We start from the raw sequence: 23360 nt of genomic DNA on the forward strand, positions 1-23360 counted from the left end.
GATGGTATTAGGAAGTACAGCCTTTAGGAGGTATAATAATTAAATCAAGAAAGTAAAGGCCTCACCAATGGAATGAGTGCCCTTATAAAAGACATTCCAGAGAGCTCCCTCCCCCATCCACCTTGGGAGGACACAGTAAAAAGTCACCACCTATGAACCAGGCCTCACCAGACCCTGAAATGGCTGATGCCTTGATTTTGGACGTCCCAGCCTCCAGAACTGAGAGAAATAAATTCCTGTTGTTTATAAGCCACTCAGTGTATGGCACTTTATTATAGCAACCCAAACAGATGAAGAAAAATAGTAGGTCAGCAGACTCTGAGGCAAGGGTAGATTCACGAGTGTGGTGGAGATAATGGTGGCTCATCTGCATCTGCTAGGGACAGCCTTTTTTGGCCATACCCTTCACACCCTGGATATGGTCCCAGGCCCTGGAAGCTGACCTGGAGCTGTTTGGGCAGGAAATTACAGGTTTCTGAATACCCTGAGTGTGGTCTAGTGAGGGGGCCCAGACTCTAGGGGAGCGTGTGCCTTTGGACCTTCAGATTCCTTGCCTTGGTGTAGCCAGCAGAGGGCCGGAATGGGAGCCTCTAACATGTAGTGCCCAGAGGAGGGGCTCCTGTTGCCCAGGTCTAAGGGTCAAACTGCTGGAAACACAGCTGGCAGTGGCTGAGCTGGGATTTAAACCTATATCCATCTAAGAACATCTCTTGCCACTGCACCATGTTGCCCTGGATAGGATTCTTGGGAAGACTGTTTACACTGAGGATATCCCAACCTGTACAGATCTTATATAAACACTGAATATCATTAATGCCACTAACATTCTAAAAGTCCCTACATTTCACTGTTGTTTGTACTTTTGTGCAGCTGGAATGTAAACTGTGCTTTTTCCAACAGGCCCTCTCAGTAGTGTCCTGGCTACTGTTTTAGATGAGTTTAGTTAAATAAGAGAGAGATTCTCTTCTCTTCTATTGTCCCTTACTTCCTACATCTATTAATAAGTAAAAATGAAAAGGCAAAGCATAAAGTTATTTGTTCTCAGTAATCATCAAAATGGAGCTTAGAGTTTAAAAACAGGTTAGATACATGAGCTTGTTAGCGCTCCACAGGCAGATTCCTGGTCTCTAGACCTACTTGACAGGTGAGAGAACTGTGGTTTAGAAAAGTTTAGTCTTGTCCAAGGTCACCCCAGGGGGAATTGTAGAGTCCATGTTTGAACTCACTCTTCTTGATCAGGTGGTCTTCTGTGATTAATGCAGTATAATTTTGAAGATTCTGTATAAGCTACTTGCCATATCGAGAAGGCATAAATGAAATAAATTTTTATTCCAGATGAACTAAATTACCTGAGGACTGATGGCTTCATATTTTATCAGTATAACTTAGCTAGCCTTTTTACTTAGACCCTTTTTCAGATGAAGATAGTCAATTTGAGGTGTGGGAAGGTTTGTGGGTGATGCATGTACTCCTAACATCACAATGTTAGTTTATCTGACATTCTAAACACAAATTTGGATGCGGCTTATGTTATTCTGGTATTTCAGTTTAATTTTTGTATTTTATCTTCTCATACACAAAGGAAAGAAATTGCTTAAGGCATTCTACTCAGCCGGGCGTGGTGGCTCAAGCCTGTAATCCCAGCACTTTGGGAGGCCGAGGCGGGTGGATCACGAGGTCAAGAGATCGAGACCATCCCGGTCAACATGGTGAAACCCCGTCTCTACTAAAAATACAAAAAACTAGCTGGGCGTGGTGGCTCGTGCCTGTAATCCCAGCTACTTAGGAGGCTGAGGCAGGAGAATTGCCTGAGCCCAGGAGGCGGAGGTTGCGGTGAGCCGAGATCGCACCATTGCACTCCAGCCTGGGTAACAAGAGCGAAACTCCGTCTCAAAAAAAAAAAAAAAAAAAAAAAAAGGTATTCTATTCAGACTTCCTCAGAGTATGGTAAAAAGTGCATACAGGCCAGGTGCAGTGGCTCATGCCTGTAATCCCAGCACTTTGGGAGACAGAGGTGGGCAGATCACGAAGTCAGAATTCGAGACCAGCCTGGCCAACAAGCTAAAACCACATCTCTACTAAAAATACAAAAACTAGATGGGCATGGTGGTGCATACCTGTAATAATAGGTACTGGTGAGGCTAAGGCAGGAGAACGGCTTGAACCTAGGAGGCAGACGTTGCAGTTAGCTGAGATTGTGCCACTGCACTCCAGCCTGGGTGACAGAACAAGACTCTGTCTCAAGAAAACAAAACAAAACAATGCCTATACCAGCTTGTTTTGTTCTCAGTATTGCCAGAATATGTTTGAGGGGAGGGTGTGCCTAGATACATATATGTGTTGGGTGCCTACGTGCCTATATGCATGGCTGTGGTGTGTTTGTGTGTGCATTCACATGTATTGAGGGATTTCTAGGTGCCAGGTTCTGCTCAGAGATTGATGAATGTAATCTTGTTTAACCTTCAGCACAGCCCTGGTGGGAGGTACAGTTCTCTACCTTTTATGGTTGAAGAAACATCAGTTCAGAGAGGTTAAGGTAAACGGCAGACTTGGGATTTGAACCTAAGTGTTCTGATAGCCCAGGTCTTTCCACTCTGTGTACAATAAGTACAGACCTATTTACTTGCCCATATAGAAGACGATGATTCCACAGTCTGTTGGGGCAAAACTACACACTGACCACCCAACTGAATACAGCATGAGCTTCCAAAGAGAGGAAGGGGGCTCTGAAATCACAGAAACTGCTTGATCATGCTATGGTTCGATGCTGATTGTGGATTTGAGCTCACAATGGCACTATGAGTCTTTCGCAGATGCTGATGATAGTGAGAATGGAAAATGGAACAGAGATAGAAACCTCAGTCTATGAGTCAAACACTTGGTTTCTAGCTTTGGTTCAGTCACTAATGGAAACACATCACACCGGTGTAGCTTCCAGAAACATTCTCTCATGTAATCATCACAACAACTTTATGGAGTAAAAATTACTGTGCTCATTTTATACATGGAGCAACCAAGATCAGAGAGATGGTGCCACTTTCCCAGGTGATGCATCTGGTAGGCACCAGTGCTGAGATTTAAACCTATGTCTTTAGTTCAAATACCATCTTCTTCCTATCATATGAGCTGCCTTTGCCTCAGAAACGTTCACACACAAATGTTTTTATGCACAGCAAATCCGTTCTTTTGAAACCTAGAGTCCAGGAAACACCACTAGTGCTTATTCACTTTCCGTGGTCTTGTTTTGTACCACTAACCAGCGATATTTCATGAGTGAGGAAACAGGCATGTACGTTAGAGGTCATGCCCCTGTAATCTCAACAACCATTTGTTTCCCCAGTGACAGTGGCTTCCTCCCACATTCTGACCACTTCATATCAAGTTATCAGGCCACATCAATATTCCAGAGTATTCTACTGGTCATTATAAAGAAAATAATTGTTGAGTGTTTAATTAAAGATTTATTGAGTACCAGCTACGATCCTTGCTCCAACTATGTAGGGTGGAGGTGGATACAAGGCATAATAAAACACATTTCCTCCCCTTCAAGAAACTTACGGCATTGACTGGACCCTATTTTCACCACTTGGAAAGGTTGATGGAGGAAGTGAAAAGACTTACTTGGTTTGGCCTGGTGCGATGGTGGTACAATTTGCGTTCTTATGACACAGGTTATTTGATTCACAGATATTGGTCATACTGCACCCCACTCCAGGTACGAAATTGTGGTAATGTTCTTTACACTCGCAGTGAGACTTCAGCAGACAGGGAGAGAAAAACAAACAGGATCCTACTTAGTTACTTCAGCTGACATTCTTCTTTAATTCACATTTTTCCTCTTCCATAAAAACTCTCTCAGAGTATGCCTGAAGCATGGACTTAAACTAAAAAATTGTCAAAGTATCTAAAAGAAGAAATCATGTTTACACATCTCACCTGCTGGAAAGCTTATACTCCTTGCTTATAAAGTTTAGCTTCAATTTTCTTGTTTCCTAACCCTTGACCTCCCTAGCTCCATAATTTTTGGTTTTAGATTATCAATAGGTGAACAGAAATTGATGTCCAAGTGGGTCGTATTACTGCTCTAGAATAATGGTTTTCAAACAGGAGTCTCAACTTAGGACACACTAGACAATATCTGGAAACACATATTTTTTTTGAGACAGGGTCTCATTCTGGTTGCCCAGGCTAGAGTGCAGTGGTGCAATCTTGGCTCATTGCAGCCTTGACCTCCCAGGCTCAGGTGATTCTCCCACCTCAGTCTCCTGAGTAGCTGGGATTACAGGTATGCACCACCATGCCTGGATAATTTTTTTTGTATTTTTAGTAGAGATGGAGTTTTGCTATGTTGCCCAGGCTGGTCTTGAACTCCTGGACTTAAGCAATCCACCTGCCACAGCCTCCCAGAATGTTTGGATTACAGGAATGAGCTGCCATGCCCAGTCTGGAAACATTTTTGATTGCCACAATGGGAAGAGGTGGTGCTACTAGAGGTCAAGAATGCTGTTAAGCATCTCACAATGCACAAGAAAGCCCCCTTCCACGACAAAGAATTATGCAGCTCAAAATGTTAAAAATGCTGATGTAGAGAAACCCAGCTTTGGAATAATGCACACACTTTGGAATAATGCATGCAGAATGTATGAACAATGAAAATTTCTAAGACTTGAAAATCTGTCTCGGAACCCATTTTCAGAGACAAAGCATATTTTTAATGTCACATACAAGGTCTCAACATTCATGGCACAACATCAATTTTCCCATAAAGACCTTCATTTTACAGATGGGAATTTAGCCCTTTGAATTTTTCTGGAATCCTGCCCCAGAAATTAATAGCAGAAAAATGTTGCATAACATATCTATTCTCTTTGGAGGCAAGGTTGGGTGGATTATCTGCAGGGAATTCTAGAAACATTCCTATCAACTAGGATCCAGGTGATGAGACTGCAGGGCTGTGTTTGGGTTGGGCACTGAGCCCTTCCTCCTACCTGTGCAACATTATCCTTCTGTAGGGACACATTTCCTTCACTGAAGGCTTGATGTGCAGTTATGGACACAGAAGCCATCCGCTAAATACTCGATGGATGAATGTGCTGTTAGGGCCAGAGCTCTTTCCACTGGATTCCTCAGTGAGGGTCTCCTGACCAGATTTTTATCAGTCAACGTCATGATGTGATTCAGACACTGTCTCTGCCCAGAATATTCTCACTGCTCCCTATAATCTATCAGTACTGCCTGATGTTTTATCTGTTTCATCCCTTTGGGATAGTGTATTTTCGGTTCTAAGAGCGTCTTTTAAATGAGAAAGCTATTACAGAATGGAGGACTGCTGGTCAAAGTCAATCATACATTCAACCAAGACTTGGTTCACAGTTAATTTGCTATTCTAATTTTGAATTCAGTACATATTTTGCCAAACACCATATAGGGATGTGACAGGAGAGAATGTAAGACAATTGAGTTTGGATGGGGGAGCTGGGAAAGTGTGAGTTTAAAGGGTAGACTGAGTGAACAGGCACTGATTTCAGGCCCTGAGCACATAGAGGACTGTCTGGAGGGGAAGACCAAGTGGAACACTGAGCAGGAGAATTGGGACAGCACAGAATACAAATGACACCTATGACACATAGTGGGTTGTCAAACTTCTAAATGCATCAGTTCCCTGCATCATTTGCTCACCTGTCCGGGCCCATCATATTTGCACAATGTGGAGTTTGTAGGGCAGTTTCCAAAGTTCCTTTGGCAGGGGTCCACCGGCAAACACACTTGGCCATCCCCACGGTAGCCTTCTTGGCATGTACAACTGTGCCGATTTGGTCCCAAGTACGTGCAATGAGCATGAGGGTGGCAGATTTTTTGTAAACATGGATTGATGGCTTGAGGGGCAAGAGCAAAATGAGAGGCAATTGGTGTACAGGGATGGAGAAGGAGAACCGAACTGTGAGAAACAGTGGATCACAGCTCATCAAAGCAGCAAAGGCAACTCACGGTTTTCAGAGAAACATTTCTTCTTACTCTCCCTGACAGATTTATGTATGGCCATCAGAAATTGTACAGATATTGTACTGATATACTAGTAGGCCATTTTGTGTGTAGTTAGATACAAAATAGCATGAAAGAAAACACTAACACTTACAGAATTTATAATTTATAATATGTACTAAGCCCTGCTCTAAGAATTTGCTATTAATTCATTTAATCTTTTCGGTAATTCATGAAGGTAGGTACCATTATTATGTCCATTTCATAGATCAAAAAACTGAGACACAGGCAGGTTAAAGGTCATGTAGTTGGTAGAAGGCAGATCTGGGACTGAACCCAGGCAATCTGGCTTGCGAGTCCATGTTTTTAACTGATATATAATATTGCTTTTTATAAAGTGAATAAAATTAGAAAGATAAAATAAGAAGCATTAAGTTTTGTTCTAACATTGAATAAGGTGATGTAAAAACATGTAAAAATCTATATAAGTGCTTTCATAAGAGAAGAAGTTGTCATTAATTGAGCATTTTGCTTGGCAATTTTTATATACATTTCCCTCAACTACACAGAGAGAAATAGAAATGGTCATTGTGTTAAGGAGGTTGTGAGGCTTTTTTTCCTCTTAAATAACCCAAACATCTCAGTGAATAAACTAGTGGAATCTAAATTCTACTCACGCTCGCAGGATTTGCCATCGCCTTGGTAATTGGGAAGGCATTTGCATTCAAGTTTGGTTTCATCTTCACTGGAAGGCGAACATCTGGAATTTTCTGGGCAGAGCAAGGCTGCGCATTCAGGGATGGCTGCATAGGCAAATTGTTGAAGTACTTGCATTAGTAGAATAACAGTTCTTAAAAACCCCCAAATGCTGTATTCCCTTTTTATTAAAAAGCAATACAAACTCATTGTAATAAATTAAAAAAAATACAGAACACATAAAGTTAGAATTGTCTTCTTCTTAGTCTCCAACCCTACTCCCAAAGTTACCAACAACATCAGTCAATAAAATAGATTAACTTATAACATTTATTTGTATGATTTAGCAATGTAATTTTAAATTTAACAATATATTGATCTCTAATCACCGCATAGTATTTCAAAAGATTGATGTGATGTAGATGACTGCCAGAAACTATGAAGAGTCTGACATATCAGCAAACTCCAACTTGCAAAGTGAACAAGTTGGGCTGATACAGTTTCATAGATGCTGGTAGAAGATAGAAAACCCCTGGGTTGGAGTCGAAGGACAACTTAATACTCAGCAGGGCAGCAGCCAGGGTATCAGCATTTTAGCACCGGTTTTTCCAAGCCCCAATTCCCATAGGGCAATTCAAAGAGGACTAGACTGAAATGTGTACATGCAGTGGGTTTCATTATAGGAGGTGAGCCCCGATCTTAGGGTACTTAATGTTTTTTTTTTCTCACTCTTGTTGCCCAGGCTGGAGTACAATGGTGAGATCTTGGCTCATTGCAACCTCCGCCTTCTGGGTTCAAGCAATTCTCCTGTCTCAGCCTCCCAAGTAGCTGGGATTACAGGCATGCACCACCAAGCCTGGCTATTTTTTAAATGTATTTTTTAGTAGAGACGTGATTTCACTATGTTGGCCAGGCTCCAGGCTAGTCTTGAACTCCTGACCTCAGGTGATCTACCCACCTTGGCCTCCCAAAGTGTAGGGATTACAGGCATGAGTCCCTGTACCTGGGCCAGTACCTAAATTTTTTTTATAATGGTCAATATATTATTTAGGAAGGATACAGAAACCACCTAATTATCTGAACAGGGAAGTTTGTAATATAAAAAATTATGAACAATTAAAATCATGAAAAATTAGCTAGTGAGAATTTAAAATAAAAAAGTTCTAAAGAATAAATAAATAACAGATCTGTAAAGAGCAACCACTATACTAGGGCTGAGATGAGTACCCAAGGTAGAACCTTATCCCTCCAGGTTGAGATCTGAATGTCACTGGAAAAAGCATGGCATTAGTCACAAGATAGCAGAGTTGCAGAGATGCCTTGATATTTGCTGGAAATCTGCTCTCTGGGGTGGCTGGGAAGGCCATGCATGGGGAGGCCACAAACCTCGGAACTCACTAGGTGCCAAAGGGATCTGCTGGCAGTGGGTACTACTAGCAGCAGGAGCTAAGAAGCCACCTCTCTGCCATGCTGTGCACCTGTGTGTGTGGCTCAGGCCTGGGCAGCTACAGACCAGCTGTGTGAGATGCAGGGGTGTGTGTCCAGCTCCCCAGATGGCCAGCTCTTCAGTGGACTTGGTGTGCATGGGGCTGAGGAGAGGAGTACAGAATGGCTTTCTCCTGGGCTGGGACAGGGGCCTGTGCTGTGTGGGGCTCCTGGCTGTGCTGCTACTTCTTGAGTCAAGCACTGGACAGAGGGCAGTGGCCAAATGCTGAAGGGAGCTGAGCTCTGCAAGAACCCAGCACTGGAGAAACTGTGTAGTGTGGGGAACACTCCCGTGTGAGACCCCTAAAAGGCGTGAGTCTCACTATACGGTGAGTTTGATCCCAAACACAGTTTCCTACTGGAGGCAGTCGAGCTATCCGGAAATATAGGAACTGAAAGATGAATGATCAGTTTCTAATATCAACCACAATATCATTTGGGCCTAAAACTATGCGTTGCTGCTAGACCGAGTGACCCCCTACCGGCAACCAGTTCCTGCTTTTAACCTTTTTATGACTTTAAGAATAATCTTTAAACCTTACTTACCAGACTGCCTTGTACCCTAGATAATGGTTTAACTGTCAATATTTGCAAAGCAAAATGCCACCATAAGGGATGGCTTTGATTTCTGACTCAGAGATTCCTGAATGGGGAAATTGAGTTGAGTTAGGAGTAGACAAAGGAGAATCCAGTTAAAAGATATTCTGATAAGCAAAACCAGAAAACTTTTTCACATCTCAGTTCTAAAACAAGATCAAACCAGAGATACCTGCAGCCAGGAGGAATAATGTCTAGATGTAAACAAGCTTTGTGATCACAGGAAATTGTTACCTTTTACAACCACTGATTGTGTATCTGACTTTTCAATTGTATAGGCCATGTAAGGTATACATTTGTATTTCCTCTTGCAACCATTGTGTATTTGACTTCTCTATTGTATAGGCCATGTGAGGCATACATTTACATTCCTCTTACTATGACGTAAACCAGAGCCAAGAAAGTGTATTTATTCCTGGCCTTTGAAAAATAAAATTTGCTGTTTAGGCACAGCCTATCAGCCCTCCAGACGCCTCGCTTTCTCTCTGTCTTTATTATTTTCTCAGGCGCACTCCCTCTTCCAGGTATTGGGACCCTCTTGCAGGTCGAGAGACCCCCAGGCAGACGTGCCTACCCGTCCGGACGGTCCACGACAGTGTAGGGCTAAGAAACAGAGAAAAGCTGTTCTTCAGGAGCCTGGTGAGTGAGTCAAACTAGAAACAGGGAGAGAAACCCCCTTCTCCTCTGCAGTCCTTCTGGCACTCTTCATTGATAAGGCTTTATGTTTTGCTAGCTAGCAAAGGAGAATCATTTATAAAGCACAGCTCTATTATCACAGAGCTGGCAAAAAGGTTGACTTTGGAGCTGAGAGGCACTGGTAGTGAGCATGCCTGCCCTTTGCTCCTGAGGGAAATAATATGTTTTCCAAGTCTGTTCCGTATATAAACATCCTTGAACAGATGATCTGGAACAAAGAGCAGTCAGCGTGTTGCTCTTAAGATGTGCACACATGTGAGAGATGCATGGAGAACTGTCTCCCACCAGTGGCTACTTGAGTCAAAAAATTCACAGAAACTATTCCCCCACCCCTCCCATAAACCAGACGCTTTAGCAGAAACTGGCTGCTGCTTCAGGATTACATTTTCCACCCGACTTTACGTCCAGGAAAGGTCACATGACTAGTTCACACTGATGGAATATTGAATAGAGGCTTTATATATTTTCCCTGAACTTTCATAAACAGGTGTTTCTCCATATTCTGTTTCCCATCTGTGATGACTAGAAGCAGAGCACTCTGAGGTACTAGAGAATGACAGAGTCACAAGATGGAAAGATCTGGATCCCTAATCACCATGTAAGGGGAAGTTGGCACCAGCCAGAAACACCTACATTGCACTGCTACATGAATGAGAACTACACTTCTTTAGGGTTAAGCCAGAGGTTCCCAAATATCTCAGGTCACAGTGCCTTTAGTGTTTCAATAATTTTTTCATGGTACCCCGACATCAAAAGAAATACCAAAAAGGTCAATTTAGTTAGTTGTTAGACTCACTTAGCAGCCATTTGAAAAAGTGACATGCTTAACCGAAAAATGTGTATTCTGAAGTGACTACATTGACCTACGTATGAGACGTGTGTTAGACACTGCACAACTTTTCATACTTTAGAGTTTGATACGGATTGGAGACTGACGCCCTCATTTTAGTCATATTGATTTTTACATGGTACTTGCCTTTTATCATAGCAATCACTGAAAAGGTACCTTTGCAAAGATATGATGTCACTGAAAGCAAGGTAGGGAGACATGTTGAAATTGTGAACTAACTCAAGCTAGCAGTTTCGATGGTGTCTGACAGATGTATCTCTGTGTTTCCCTCAAAAATTTAAAATATCTAATAGTAGCCAGGGAATTTGATGTAGTACCTTGGGGCATCTTGGGGCACAATTTTAAAACCACATGTTAAGTCATTGAAGTTTTAGGTTTATTTCTTAAACAGCAAATAGCATTATCTTATCTAATATAGGATGTACCACAACTTATTCAACCAATTTCCTACTGGTGGGAATTCAAGTGCTTCCAGCTTGTTATCTTCCCACAAAGAGTATCTCCACGAATTTCTTTGATTAGATATGCTTACCTTTGCTCTTCTCCCAGGGTAAATTCTTAGAATTGGGGCCACAGAAGCATGCTATAAGCTTTAGTAATTAAATTTCCCACATAGGCTGTAGGAATCCACATTCTCACTGTCATTTTTTTTTCATATCCACAGATGGATATTATCTATCTTTTCAATCTTTGTAACATAGTGGGCAAAAATAAAATAAAATAAACCTCCAGGACTCCAAATGTGACTGCATTTTAATATGTATGTATGTGACGATCAGTGGACTTAGCACCTTTTTCATGTTTATTGCTGGTTTTCATTTCTTTTTCTTTTTCTTTTTTTTTTTTGAGGTGGAGTCTCGCCCTGTTACTCAGGCTGGAATGCAGTGGTGTGATCTTGGCTCACCGCAACCTCCATCTCCTGGGTTCAAGCGATTCTCCTGCCTCAGCCTCCTGACTAGCTGGGATTACAGGTACCAGCCATCATGCCAGCTAATTTTTGTATTTTTGTAGAGACAGGATTTCATCATGTTGGCCAGGCTGGTCTTGAACTCCTGACCTCAGGTGATCTGCCCGCCTCAGCCTCCAAAATTGCTGGGATTACAGGTGCGAGCCACTGTGCCCAGCCTGTTTTCATTTCTTGTTCTGAAATTTAGCTGTTCCTGGGCCCATTGTAAGAATTGAATTTATGGACTTTATATGAATCCAATTTTTTTATTATAAAAATGTATCTGCTATGTGAATTTTAAATATTTTTGTTTATCTTTTGGCTTGACTAAATTATTACTGTTTTTTCATTTGGAAAAAATGAAAAAGATCTATCAGGGTTTTCCATTAGGCTGGCTTCTGGACTGGGTCTCCTGCCTTACTGAGAAGGCCTCTGTCCAGGAGTCCACTGGACAATGGCAGGAGTTGCCAAGGAAGGAGGCTGACAGAGGACCACAGAGGGCTCATCCCACCCACTTGCCTTTGCATTTGGGCTGGAGGCTTGCACGGCTGTCCCTGCTATAGGAAGAAGGCAGAGGCTAAGTTTATTCATCCTGTTACTACCACCACTCAGGGTAACTCAACAGCTCCCAATAAAATGAGTTTGCATTTGCTGACTTTCAATCTCAACCAATCCCTTCATTTTACTGGATACTAAAGTCCTGAGGATAAGTTAAAAGAGGCTAATGTCACAGGCAGAATGGCTGATTTCTTAACATCACAGCTCCCAATTCACCCTTCAGAGCCTGCTCTGCCACCATGTGAGTTTCTCCACAAAGCAATGCTAAGCTTTGCCATAGAGGGTGCTGGAGGGACACGGTGGGAGGGCGGGGGTCTGTTCAGGGATACCCTGCCCCAGTGTGCACCCAGAGTCCCTCGGTGACTGACCTTGAATCCTTTGCCTGGACCTAGTGACCACTTTCCGATAGCCCTCCCCACATAGACATTGTGTATTCCAGGTCCTGATTTCCTGGGCCTCACCCAGCAGCCTCAGCTCCCCAAGGCCATGGAGGGTTGCCCCGTGCCTGCTGGGTGACTATGGTCCAGTGCTGGCCTGGATAAAACAGCAAACTTGTCGGCCGCACACCACATCCCCGCCAACGTGATTTAAATCCTGCCTTGGGGATGGCCACCCTCTTCCAAATGTGTCCTTCCTTTGTTATGCTTCATCCTCCCTAGAGTTCTCTTTGCATTTTCCAGCTTCTTTCCTATCATAGTTTACTAATTATTCCCATTAAACTTCCCCCTTTTTTTTTTCTTTTTCATTTTTTTATTGCATTTTTGGTTTTGGGGTACATGTGAAGAACATGCAAGATTGTTGCATAGGTACACATGTGGCAGTGTGATTTGCTGCCTTCCTTCCCTTCCCCTATATCCGGCATTTCTCCCCATGCTATCTCTCTCTCCCCACCCCCTCGCTGTCCCTCCCCTATTTCCCCCCAACAGACCCCAGTGTGTAGTGCTCCCCTCCCTGTATCCATGTGCTCTCATTGCTCAACACCCGCCTATGAGTGAGAACATGCGGTGATTGATTTTCTGCTCTTGTGTCATAAACTTCCCTTGTTTAATCCCCCTAGGCTTCTACCTCTCAATTTGACCCAGTATAATAGATTGCTTTCAGAATTTCCCAAGAATTCAAATGACTTGAGTCCCAGCTCCCCTATTTACTAGTTGTGTGATCTTCAGTGAGTCACTAAGCCTTGGTGAAGCACCCTTTCCTCTTCCTTAGGGCTGTTAATGTGTTCTGCCTTTGAGGCTCATGATGGAGAAGATGCTGTGTCTCCTTTACTAGGTGACTAACTGGCTGCAGTGGCTTGTGTTGGCTTCCCAGCCCCAGTGTCCCTCTCTCTATTCCAGGCATCCCCAAACTTTTTACACAGGGGGCCAGTTCACTGTCCCTCAGACCGTTGGAGGGTTGCCACATACTGTGCTCCTCTCACTGACCACCAATGCAAGAGGTGCCCCTTCCTGAAGTATAACGGGGGGCTGGATAAATGGCCTCAGGGGGCCGCATGTGGCCCATGGGCCGTACGTAGTTTGGTGATGCCTGCTCTACTCTATCCTTTGCACGGCCTCTAGCTCAGCCTTCCTAAAACACAGCTATAGCCTTGACACCACACTGCTTCTGTTCTCTCTCTTCCTCCTCCTCCCTTCCCATCCTCTTCTTTCCTTTTCTCTTCTACATTCTCTTTTTAATTTCTGGCTTCTTTCCAGAAAATATCTGATGGCCACCCACCATACCCTCTCCACCAAGGTTTAAATCCAGCCTTGGGGAAGGCCACCCCTTCCAGATTTGTCCTTCCTTTGTTATGCTCCATCCTCCCTAGAGTTGCCCCTGTAGAGAACCAGTAACAGACACAAAATTGAAATGCGTACATTTGTGCCTGTTTCATCTGGTTTGGCATTAAAGGAAACTAGTAGTACTTACGCTTGTCACAGGTGGGGCCAGTGTATGCAGAGTAGCACTCACAGGTTCCGTCACCATCTAGTCCACTGTTGCACACCCCATGAACACAGTTGCACACTGGAGACAAAAAGTGGGGGATTTTATTACCTGATATAGACTGCTGCTAAACATTCTGGAAAGCTAGTATATTCAGATCATCTTTGCTGAGACTCTGCATAGTAAGGCAGAGAGGACCAAGGATTTGAAGTCCTAGAGACCCTTATTTGAACTTGGCATCTCTGTCTTTTATTAGCACCAGCAAAGCAAGGATCAATAAAGTTTCAAGTATTCCAAACATCTAATAAGCCATCAGGTCCTTTGTTTTCTCTGTGTCTATCTCCCACCTTGGTCTTCTGCTCTTTATCTCCACTGGTGTCATTCTTGTTCAGGCCTGTATCATGTTTTGCCTGGACTATTGCAGTAGCATGATACCTGGTCTCGCTATTGCTAGTTTCTTGCCTCTCCATTTCATTGGATTAGCAATGGCATCAGGGTGACATTCCTAGAAACATCTCAGTGACTCTTAATTGCCAACCAAATGAAGTTTTTAAATTTAACATATGGATAATGTTGCCTACTTCCTGGGATTTCTATAGAGTCAAGTAAGATAATGTATATAAAGCATGCGGTATATCACGTGCATTGGAGTTCTTTTCCCTGCTCTCAAACTATTTACTTCATCTTTGGATACCTCAAAAGAGAATTAACTTAGTGTCTTATATACACCTATTATGTTTTTTTTTTTTTTTAAAAAAGCCACTACTAACCCAATCACTGTTGGTAGCAGATATCTATAAAAAAGGAAAATATTCAAAAGGGGCTAGAATAACCATGTCATATTTTCTAGCTTGATGTTTTAGCTCAGTGACAGACCATTTCAGAGAAGACAGATGAAGGGCATTTGAAATGAATAATCAACTCTTTAGTTGCGGTTGATTTGTAGCAAGATTTACTATCAGGCTCGGCTATTAGCACCCTACAGCCAGCCCTCTGTGGAGTATGTTGTATTAGTTTACAATCGCTGCCATAACAAGTTCCACAAGTTTAGTGGCTTAAAACAATACAAATTCATCTTATAATTCTGGAGGTCAGAAGTCCAGAATGTACTTGTCAAGCTAGAATCAATATTTCTGTTGGGCTGCTATTCCTCTGGAGACTTTAGTAGAGAATCTTGCCTTTTCTAGCTTCTAGAACCCGTCTTTACTTCTGGGCTCATGAAACCCTTTCTCCATCTTCAGAGCTAACAATGGCAGGCCAAGTCCTTCTCATGCTACCATTTCTATTATTCTTTCTTCTGCCTTTTTCATCCACTTATAACAGTACTTGTGATTACCCTGGACTCACCTGGGTAATCCAGGATACTCTCCCTATCTTAAATCAGCTGATTAGCAACCTTAATTTCACCTGCAACCTTAATGTCCCTTTGCCATATAACCTAACATATTCATAGGTTCCAGGGATTAGGACATTCTGGGGGCTCATTCTTCTACACGTATCTTCAGTGCATATAAGCCAACTTCATATTAGCTCAAATGAAACATAATTAAGAAGATGCACCTGCTTAAAACTTAATCAGAAATACCAGCAAAGCAAGGATCAATAAAGTTTAAAGTATTCCAAATATTTAATGAGTCATCAGGTCCTTTGTTTTCTCTGCGTCTATTACACACCTTGATCTTCATCTCCACTAGTGCCATTCTTGTTCATAAAAACGTTTATCATGTTTCACCTGGACTACTGCCGTAGCATGATACCTGGTCTTGCTATTTCTAGTTTCTGCCTCCCCATTTCATTCATTTCATTTGATTAGCAATGGCATCAGTGTGGCCTTCCCAAAAAATACCTCAATGATTCTCAATTGTCAACCAAATAAAATTTAGATTTCTCAATTTGGCAACCAACGGCCTTTCCAATCTGACTCTAACCTTGATAATTTTTCATTTTCATCTTTCACCACTTTATTTCATACATCTTAGATTCTTAGCACATGGGATGACTCATTCACTATTCATCTTCCTTCCTTCAAAACACTTATGGAATAAGTGCCATGTTGAGAGTACCATGCTAGAGATTAATGCTCAAAAATAAACAGGACAAAGCCTCTGCCATCAGAGAGAGCATAATCTAATGGCAGAGGAAAACAGTCAATCACAATGCGCTGGGATAAATGCTATGACATGACCGACCAATGGGAGTTGGCCAGGAAAAGATGAAGTGGGGTTGGCCCAGGGCAGTCTATGCCAGGTGAAAGCGGTAGGAATGCATCTTGCGCGTGCACACCTCCAGGCTTTTCCTCTGCTGCCCTCCTTTTTCTGTGCCAACTGGAATTCTCATCCTTCAAGACCAGCCAAAGCCCCCACTTCTGTGTCACCATCTCTGGTCCCCAATCTGTGCTTCTCTGGCTCCAGCAGCATTTTCTTCACTCTGTGTTCACTGTTGCACCCTACAATTACAAGCGTGAGCCATTCCGGGAGAAGTAGTGGGCTCTCGTGTCAGCCAGGAGAGGCAGCTGCTGGGTTCTTCTCGTGGTTGTCCATTGTTGTGGAGTCTCTGTTCAGACATTATTATTCCCTGGCCCAGTTTTTGTCTTTTCCTCCATGGATACAGTGAGTCTTTTGTCTGATGGCGATGTTCTGTGAAATTCTTTACCCGCAGCAGGGGAACAGCACAGCCTCTCTGGTAGCAACTAGGCCAGCGGCCAGTGGACAACTGTCAGGGCTGCTGTTTTCTTTCTCAATCTGTATATATTTCTCCCCTATTAGATCGGAACTGCGTGGAATGACCTCCCCACCTCTGTAATTCCCCACAATGTCTTTTACGGTGCCCTGTAACAATGCCAACAATGATGCAACTAAATTTTAGATAAAGACAGTGCCCGGCAGAGCCAGGGTTAGGCTGGCTGAGAGTGAGGCAGGGTCGTGCAAGTGCAGAGCTGAATCCCGCCTTTATTTAGCATTTTGATGTTTCACTCAATAATTTTTTTTTGAGATGGAGTCTCGCTCTGTAGCTCAGGCTGGAGTGCAGTGGTGCAATCTTGGCTCACTGCAACCTCCACCTCCCTGGTCCCAGTTCAAGCAATTTTCCTACCCCAGCCTCCCAAGTAGCTGGGATTTCAGGCATGAGCCACCATGCCCAGCTAATTTTTGTATTTTTTAGTAGAGACAGGGTTTCACCATGTGGGCCAGTCTGGTCTTGAACTCCTGACCTCATGATCCGCCTGCCTTGCCTCCCAAAGTTCTGGGCTTACAGGTGTGAGGCACTGTGCCTGGCCAATAAATTTTAAAGTATTATTGTCATTAGCTGAGTTTTGTCTCCCAGAAGAATATGGAGCAGTCCTCATCCCCAGTACTGCAGAATGACCTTATTTGGAAATAGGACGTTGCAGATGTGATGAGTTAAGATGAGGTCGCACTGGAGTAAGGTGAGCCCATAATCCAATATGACTGGTGTCCTTATAAGAAGGGGAGAAGCCACAGACATGAGGGGAAGAGGCCATGTGAAGAGGGAGGCAGTGATTGGAGTGATACTGTCACAGCCAAAAGCAGCTGAGGCTACCACAGGCTGAAAGAAGCAAGGAAGGATCTTTTTCTAGAAGCTTCAAAAGGAGCAAGGCCCGGCCAACACCTTGATATTTGACTTCTCGCTTCCAGCACTGGGACACTGAGCTGCAGTTGTTTGAAGCCACCCAGTGTGTAGTACTTTGTTGCGGCGGCCCTAGGAAATCAGCGCAGTTATTGGTCTGGATTCCTGAGGTTTTGATGCTTCCTTAAATTTTGCACCCGAGGCCCTGCCCTTCTCCTTATCGAGCACTTACTATCCATCAGGCATTTTGCCAAGTGCTTTGCCTGCCTTAGCTAATGTTTACCACATTTTCTGAGGTAGGTCTCACTACTATCTGTGGATCACACGTAAGAAAATCAGAGATAACTAGCTCAAGGAGTACCCCAGAGAACTGAAGAACAAAATTGAGTTTGCAGTGCCATCCTCCCTTCAAGACTCAGTTGACACGGTTTCCATTTCAGCAAGGCGCTTTGATATATACCTACGGCTATGGATTTTTGGAATGAACAAGTTCTGGAGAGAAGTCAAGTTGGTGATGGAGGTAAGTGGGGTGAGGAGCGAGTGTACTATGAGCTCAGCGGAGAACATTCAATTCAATTCAGAAATATTTACCCAGCTCCTCCCTAGTAGCAGGCACTGTATTAGGCACTAGGTATACAACATATGCGTAATTGATAACATCTAAATTCCAGGAGCTCACAGTGCAGCGGGAAGCCAGGCTCTGAGAGATACAATGACGATTCCTTTCCTACGTGCTGTCATGCAGTTAGTGGAGGAAGGTGAGAGCCACAGACGCCTCCTGCTCCCAACTCAGATGCAAATTGCAAGTGTTGTCCTCGTCACTAAGATTGCCCTCCCGGCTGTGTGGTATTGGCCTAAGGCCCTGGCATGAGCCTCTTGCTGCATGCTATCTTCCACTACAGCCTCTATACTGGATGAACTGCCTGTCACTGGCAGCTTTTGGAAGCCTCTGACACTGCATTGCAGGCTGCCAGCTGCTGCCAGGGACACGTCCTTGGAAAGGAGAAGTGAGTGGTAGAGGGCCTCCCAGCTGATCACTGAAAGAGCCCTTGCTTAGTACTTGTTAACCAGCCTCAGCAAATCTCTAGAGATGCATAAAACTTGGGTGGTGTGACTTTAAAGTGGTCAAAGCCATGGCCATACTGGTCGGAGGGATGGTATGCACAGACTCCGTGACATGTCCCATAGCAGAGTAAGGGGCTCCCTTTCCTGTACTCTGATAGGATCTTGTCTGGGCTGTGCACACTGCATCATCACAGTTGTCACCCACATTTCCAGCTTCTAGGGGCTGGGGATCTAGTCTCATCACTCTTAGGATCTGCGTCACCTGTCTGGGTGTAATGCATGATGGACACTCACCAGAGGCAGACTGGGGCAGTGCTTGGGGGCCCAGGTTCTGGAGTCACACATGTGGGATCGAATCCTTCCTCTGCCCTCATAATAGCTGCATGGCCTTGAGCAACCTCTCTGCTTCTTCATCCATAAAAGGAGAATCCTCACCTCCTATGGAACATTGCAGTGAGGATCCAAAGACACCCCTCTGCACATGGTCTGACAGGTAGCAGGTGCTGAGCAAATGCTAGCGAGTCTTCTTAATGGTACATGGTTGTGGGATTGATTTGGGGATCATGTTAGAGAAAGTGGGCTTTGCAATCTGCCTAACTGGGAAGGAGGCACTGAGCAGGCTGGGGCACTGGCAGCAGAGATGAAACCTTTGGCTGGTGCAGCTTGAAATCATCTCCAAACCAACAAGCAATCTGGTAGGAGAGTGCTCCCGCAGTAGATTATAGCCAGTGTTAAAAATAAACTGCACCTAATAGAGCTGTCCTACTTACAGGCAGAATGGCCACCTCCCGGGACCAACAGCTCATTGGATGATACAACACTGGCACCCAGTGGACACCTGGCTGAAAAGGTTTGCAGTCTCCATAGTCCTTGTCGGTGGGAAATGACCAGGCATCACTGAGTCATTTGTTCATCCATTCATTCATCAGTGACTTGCTTGCTGTTGAATTATTTTGTCCTCAGTACTTACTTCCATTGATTGAATGCTGTGACATACTACTGAAGAGCTTTGCTGTGTTGTCAATCCCATGAAATCGATGTTATGATTCCTGTTTTACAGATGAGAAAGGCTTAGGGGATTTAAATAGCTTGCCCTGGGTCACAGAGCAATTAGGGTCTGTTTCAAACTGCTGCCAGGCTGAGTTTAAAGCCTGTTCTCTCAATTGTAATGTCCTAGAAATACGATATGTAATTTGGTAGCCACAAGCCACATGTGGCTATTTAAATTTGAATTAAGTGAGAGTAACTGAAATTTAAATTTAGCTCCTCAGTTGCTGTAGCCCCACTTCAGGTGCTCAGTGGGCACGTGTGGCTAGCGGCTACTGTGTGGGACAGTGCAAATTGACAATATTTCCATCATCACAGAAAGTTCTATTGGAATCCAGAGCTTGGAGGTTTTTCTCTTGGGTGGCAGTTAAAGTTTCCAGTTTTCCTTTTTAAAAATTTAGGTGTTGAAACCATCTTTCTCCCTTTACTTACCCTTTTTTCATGACACTAAGTGTGAAGGGAGGCTATTTCCTTTATTTGAAAATGTTGGGAATTTCCCTGTGCATCTGTGCTCACCAGTAACCAACACCAGCATCTTGGAAATAACATGGGTCATTTTCTTCCTAATTTGCCGTCTCCAGGCAATTACTCGGCTTTATCGGGAACTAAGTAATGCTAGATGCTTTCTTTACTCCTTCCCATTTCAATATTTGTTTAACATATGTGATTTAAATTCTTAAATGGCAGGGAAGGGTAAACTTGGGAGGAGACCTGCTGTTTCTATGCAGTTGACTAATTACATTTTAGTTGCTGTCCTTTAATGCAATGTTTAACTTTAAAAACACATGGGATACCAACATCTGTTTTTTTTTTTTTTTTTTGAAATGGGAGTCTTGCTCTGTTGCCCAGGCTGGAATGCAGTGGCATGATCTCGGCTCACTGCAACCTCCACCTCCCAGGTTCAAGTAATTCTCGTGCCTCAGCCTCCCAGGGAGTTGGGATTACAGGTATGTGCCACCGCACACGGCAAATTTTTGTATTTTTAGTAGATATGAGGTTTCACCATGTTGGCCAGGTGGGTCTCAAACTCCTGACCTCAACGGATCCAGCCTTAGCCTCCCAAAGTGCTAGGATCACAGGTGTGAGCCTCTGAGCCCAACCCCAGTATCTGTTATAAATTTGCTTTTGCTAACAGCCTTATGAAATAATCTCTTATGGAACGGTGGGTGAAGAGACACTTATGATTAGGAGACGCTAGGGAATTATAGGTAATAATAATAGTAACATTTATTATGCACTTGTTATCCCATGAAATCCTCTCTAAAGCAGGCAATATTATTCCTTTTTTCTTTTTTCTTTTTCTTTTTTCTTTTTTTTTTTTGAGACGGAGTCTTGCTCTGTCACCAGGCTGGATTGCAGTGGCTCAATATTATTTCTATCTTTACAGATGAAGACACAGATAGCATACTTCATAAACTTATCTATATTTCCATGATTGGCAGTCCTAGACCTGAAACCTTGTCTAAGTCTAAAGCCTGGGTTCTAAAACCATGCTTCTGGATCAGGAGAACATCACTAGAGCAAATTAGATAATTCACTCATTGATTTGTCTATTCATATACTCGTTCACTCATTTATTCATCCAACAACAGTGTAGTGAGTGTCTACCAGGCAGGTAGCAGGCAGAAGGTACTAGAGATAAAGATACCGCAGCACCTGCCTAAGAAGACCTTATGGATTAGAACAAGGCAATGCCTCTGCAATTGCAGATCAGATTTATTACAGAGTGTGCAGACTTGTGGGGGGTGGGATGTGTTGTGTGTGCATAGGTTTACTTGCAAAAAGTATTTGAAGTGAAGCAGTGTCTACTGAGTTTAATATTTCCATGAAAGTCAGAGCCCAAGTGGTGTTGGCAAAAAGCTAGCCAGTATATCCCCTTTTGGGAGATGTGGATCTAGCAGCCACCGTTTCTACCACACTCACGTTCTTCAGACCTTACTGACTGCGATTGTGAGCCTTCCAGCTAACTTCCAGTATCCACAGCTCTTAGCCTGAGGGTTTTGTGTGACCCTTAGGATGGGCGCTCTGCCTGGGTGCTCCCTTCCCACTCTAAGTGGCAGGGAGTGACAAACTCTACCCACTTGACTATGTGTATTAATTCCCAGTCACTGCTGTAACACATTGCCACAAACGCAGTGTCTTAAAACAACAATTTTGTCTTACATTTCTGAAGGTCAGAAATTGTCTTACATTTCTGAAGGTGAGAAATCCAAAATCACTGTGCTAAAATCAAGGTGTTGGCAGCCTTGTGCTCCTTTTTGCAGACTAGGGAGAACATGTTTCCTTGCCTTTTTCAGCCTCGAGAGGCCACCCATATTCCTTGGCTCATGGCTCTTCCTTCTTCAAAGCCAGAAATTGGCTGGTCGAGTTTTTCTCACATCACGTAACTCTGACACTCCTCTTCTGCCTCCCTTCTCCGTCCTTAAGGATTTTTGTGATGAACACTGGGCCCTCCCAGATAACCCAGGGTAATCTCTTATCTTAATGTCAGCTGATTAGCAACCTTAATTCTATTTGCTACCTTAATTTATCTTTGCCATGTAAGGTACAGTATTCCCAGGTGCTAGGTTATGGATATGGACATCTTCAGGGAGCCATTATTCTGCATACCACGCTGTGGCTCCCTCTCCCCTTGGGTGAGATGACTGAGCTGTGTGTTTTGCATGGACCCCCTGAGCTCCCCAGGGCATCAGGCTCCAGTGGTCCACAGTGGCACCTGGCTTAATAAGATCCTGTTTATTTCCCCTATATTACCTATATTACTTCCTCACATCCCAGTGGTTCCTGGGATCACCATTCAAACAAACTAACTACTTGTTATGCAAATCCCTATCTCAGAGTCTACTTCTAGGGGCAGCCAAAAATAAGAGGGTGAACAAGCCAGTCTCAAGTTTGTTTCTTTAATGTGGAGCAACAATTTCTGACCCCTTTAGGGAATTATTTGTGAACTCTCAAAAGGAAGGGAACCATTAGAATTCGGTGGGGCTCACGGTAGAATTGGAAGCCTGAAGATCTATACTGGGACCAGGATCCAGAAAGATACCAGAGAAAAGCTGGGCAGGCAAGGAACAGGCAGTGGTGGAATCCTAGAGCCTGGGAGAAGGAATCATGAGGATGCCTGGAAGTATTTCTGGGGAATAGCTGACTGCACATGCTAGGGCTGAGAACCGCAGGAAACACCATCTCTGTTTCCAGTGACTGCATTTAACAGCTTTGCTTTTAACTTTTTGTTTTCCCTGTGTAGACTTGGTTACACACGTTAAAGTGAACTAAACACGGCTTGATAAGGACTCTGTACTTGCATATTTGAGTCCTTGAGGACGAACTGCAACCTAGCTTAACAAGTAGACAAGATTGAAAACCTAACTTAGTAGTATGCACCTGTTACAACAGCTGAGTCTTGGCCAATCCCAGCAGCCATACTTCAATCATTCATATACTGCTGAATGTTCACACTGTGTTCAAATAAGGCAAATGCCAAACTGTAACCAACCCAGCCGTTCTGTACCTCGCTTCTGATTTCTGTATGTCATTTCCCTTTTTTTGTCTATAAATCTTCTTCCACCACATGGCTTCACTGGAGTCTCTGTGAATCTGCTGTGATTCTGGGAACTGCCTGATTCACGAATCGTTTATTGCTCAATTAAACTCTTTTAAATTTAATTTGGCTGAAGTTTTTCTTTTGTCACATGTAACTCTTCATCAAGGAGCAATCTCTCCCAGGGACTGTCAACCCTTACAAATGCGGTGATTAAACAAAGATCAGACATACCTGCTGAACAGCTGTGTCCAAATAAGTTGTCATCAGCACAGGTTTCACAGGCTGTTCCACCAAAGCCTTCCTGCAAAACACCCCAGGTGGCTGACATTAGACCCCAGGTGATCCATGGGACCCAGGAGAGCCTTGAATTTCCAACTCGGCATTTGTTT

General features: G+C 43.6%; 1 protein-coding gene across 1 annotated transcript in view; it reads right to left on the reverse strand.

Moving 5' to 3' along the window:
* Positions 1 to 23360, reverse strand: part of STAB2 (stabilin 2) — a 176864-nt gene that overhangs the window by 126388 nt on the left and 27116 nt on the right. Inside the window, exons 5-9 of the mRNA XM_003929622.4 lie at positions 23203 to 23272; positions 13719 to 13814; positions 6660 to 6785; positions 5680 to 5876; positions 3622 to 3755 (exon numbers count right to left, since the gene is read on the reverse strand). Of these exons, the coding sequence (XP_003929671.3) occupies positions 3622 to 3755; positions 5680 to 5876; positions 6660 to 6785; positions 13719 to 13814; positions 23203 to 23272 (623 nt within the window). The remainder of the gene's footprint in view (positions 1 to 3621; positions 3756 to 5679; positions 5877 to 6659; positions 6786 to 13718; positions 13815 to 23202; positions 23273 to 23360) is intronic.

The sequence above is a fragment of the Saimiri boliviensis genome, chromosome 7 (assembly GCF_048565385.1).
Source record: "Saimiri boliviensis isolate mSaiBol1 chromosome 7, mSaiBol1.pri, whole genome shotgun sequence".
In the NCBI taxonomy this organism is placed as follows: domain Eukaryota; kingdom Metazoa; phylum Chordata; class Mammalia; order Primates; family Cebidae; genus Saimiri; species Saimiri boliviensis.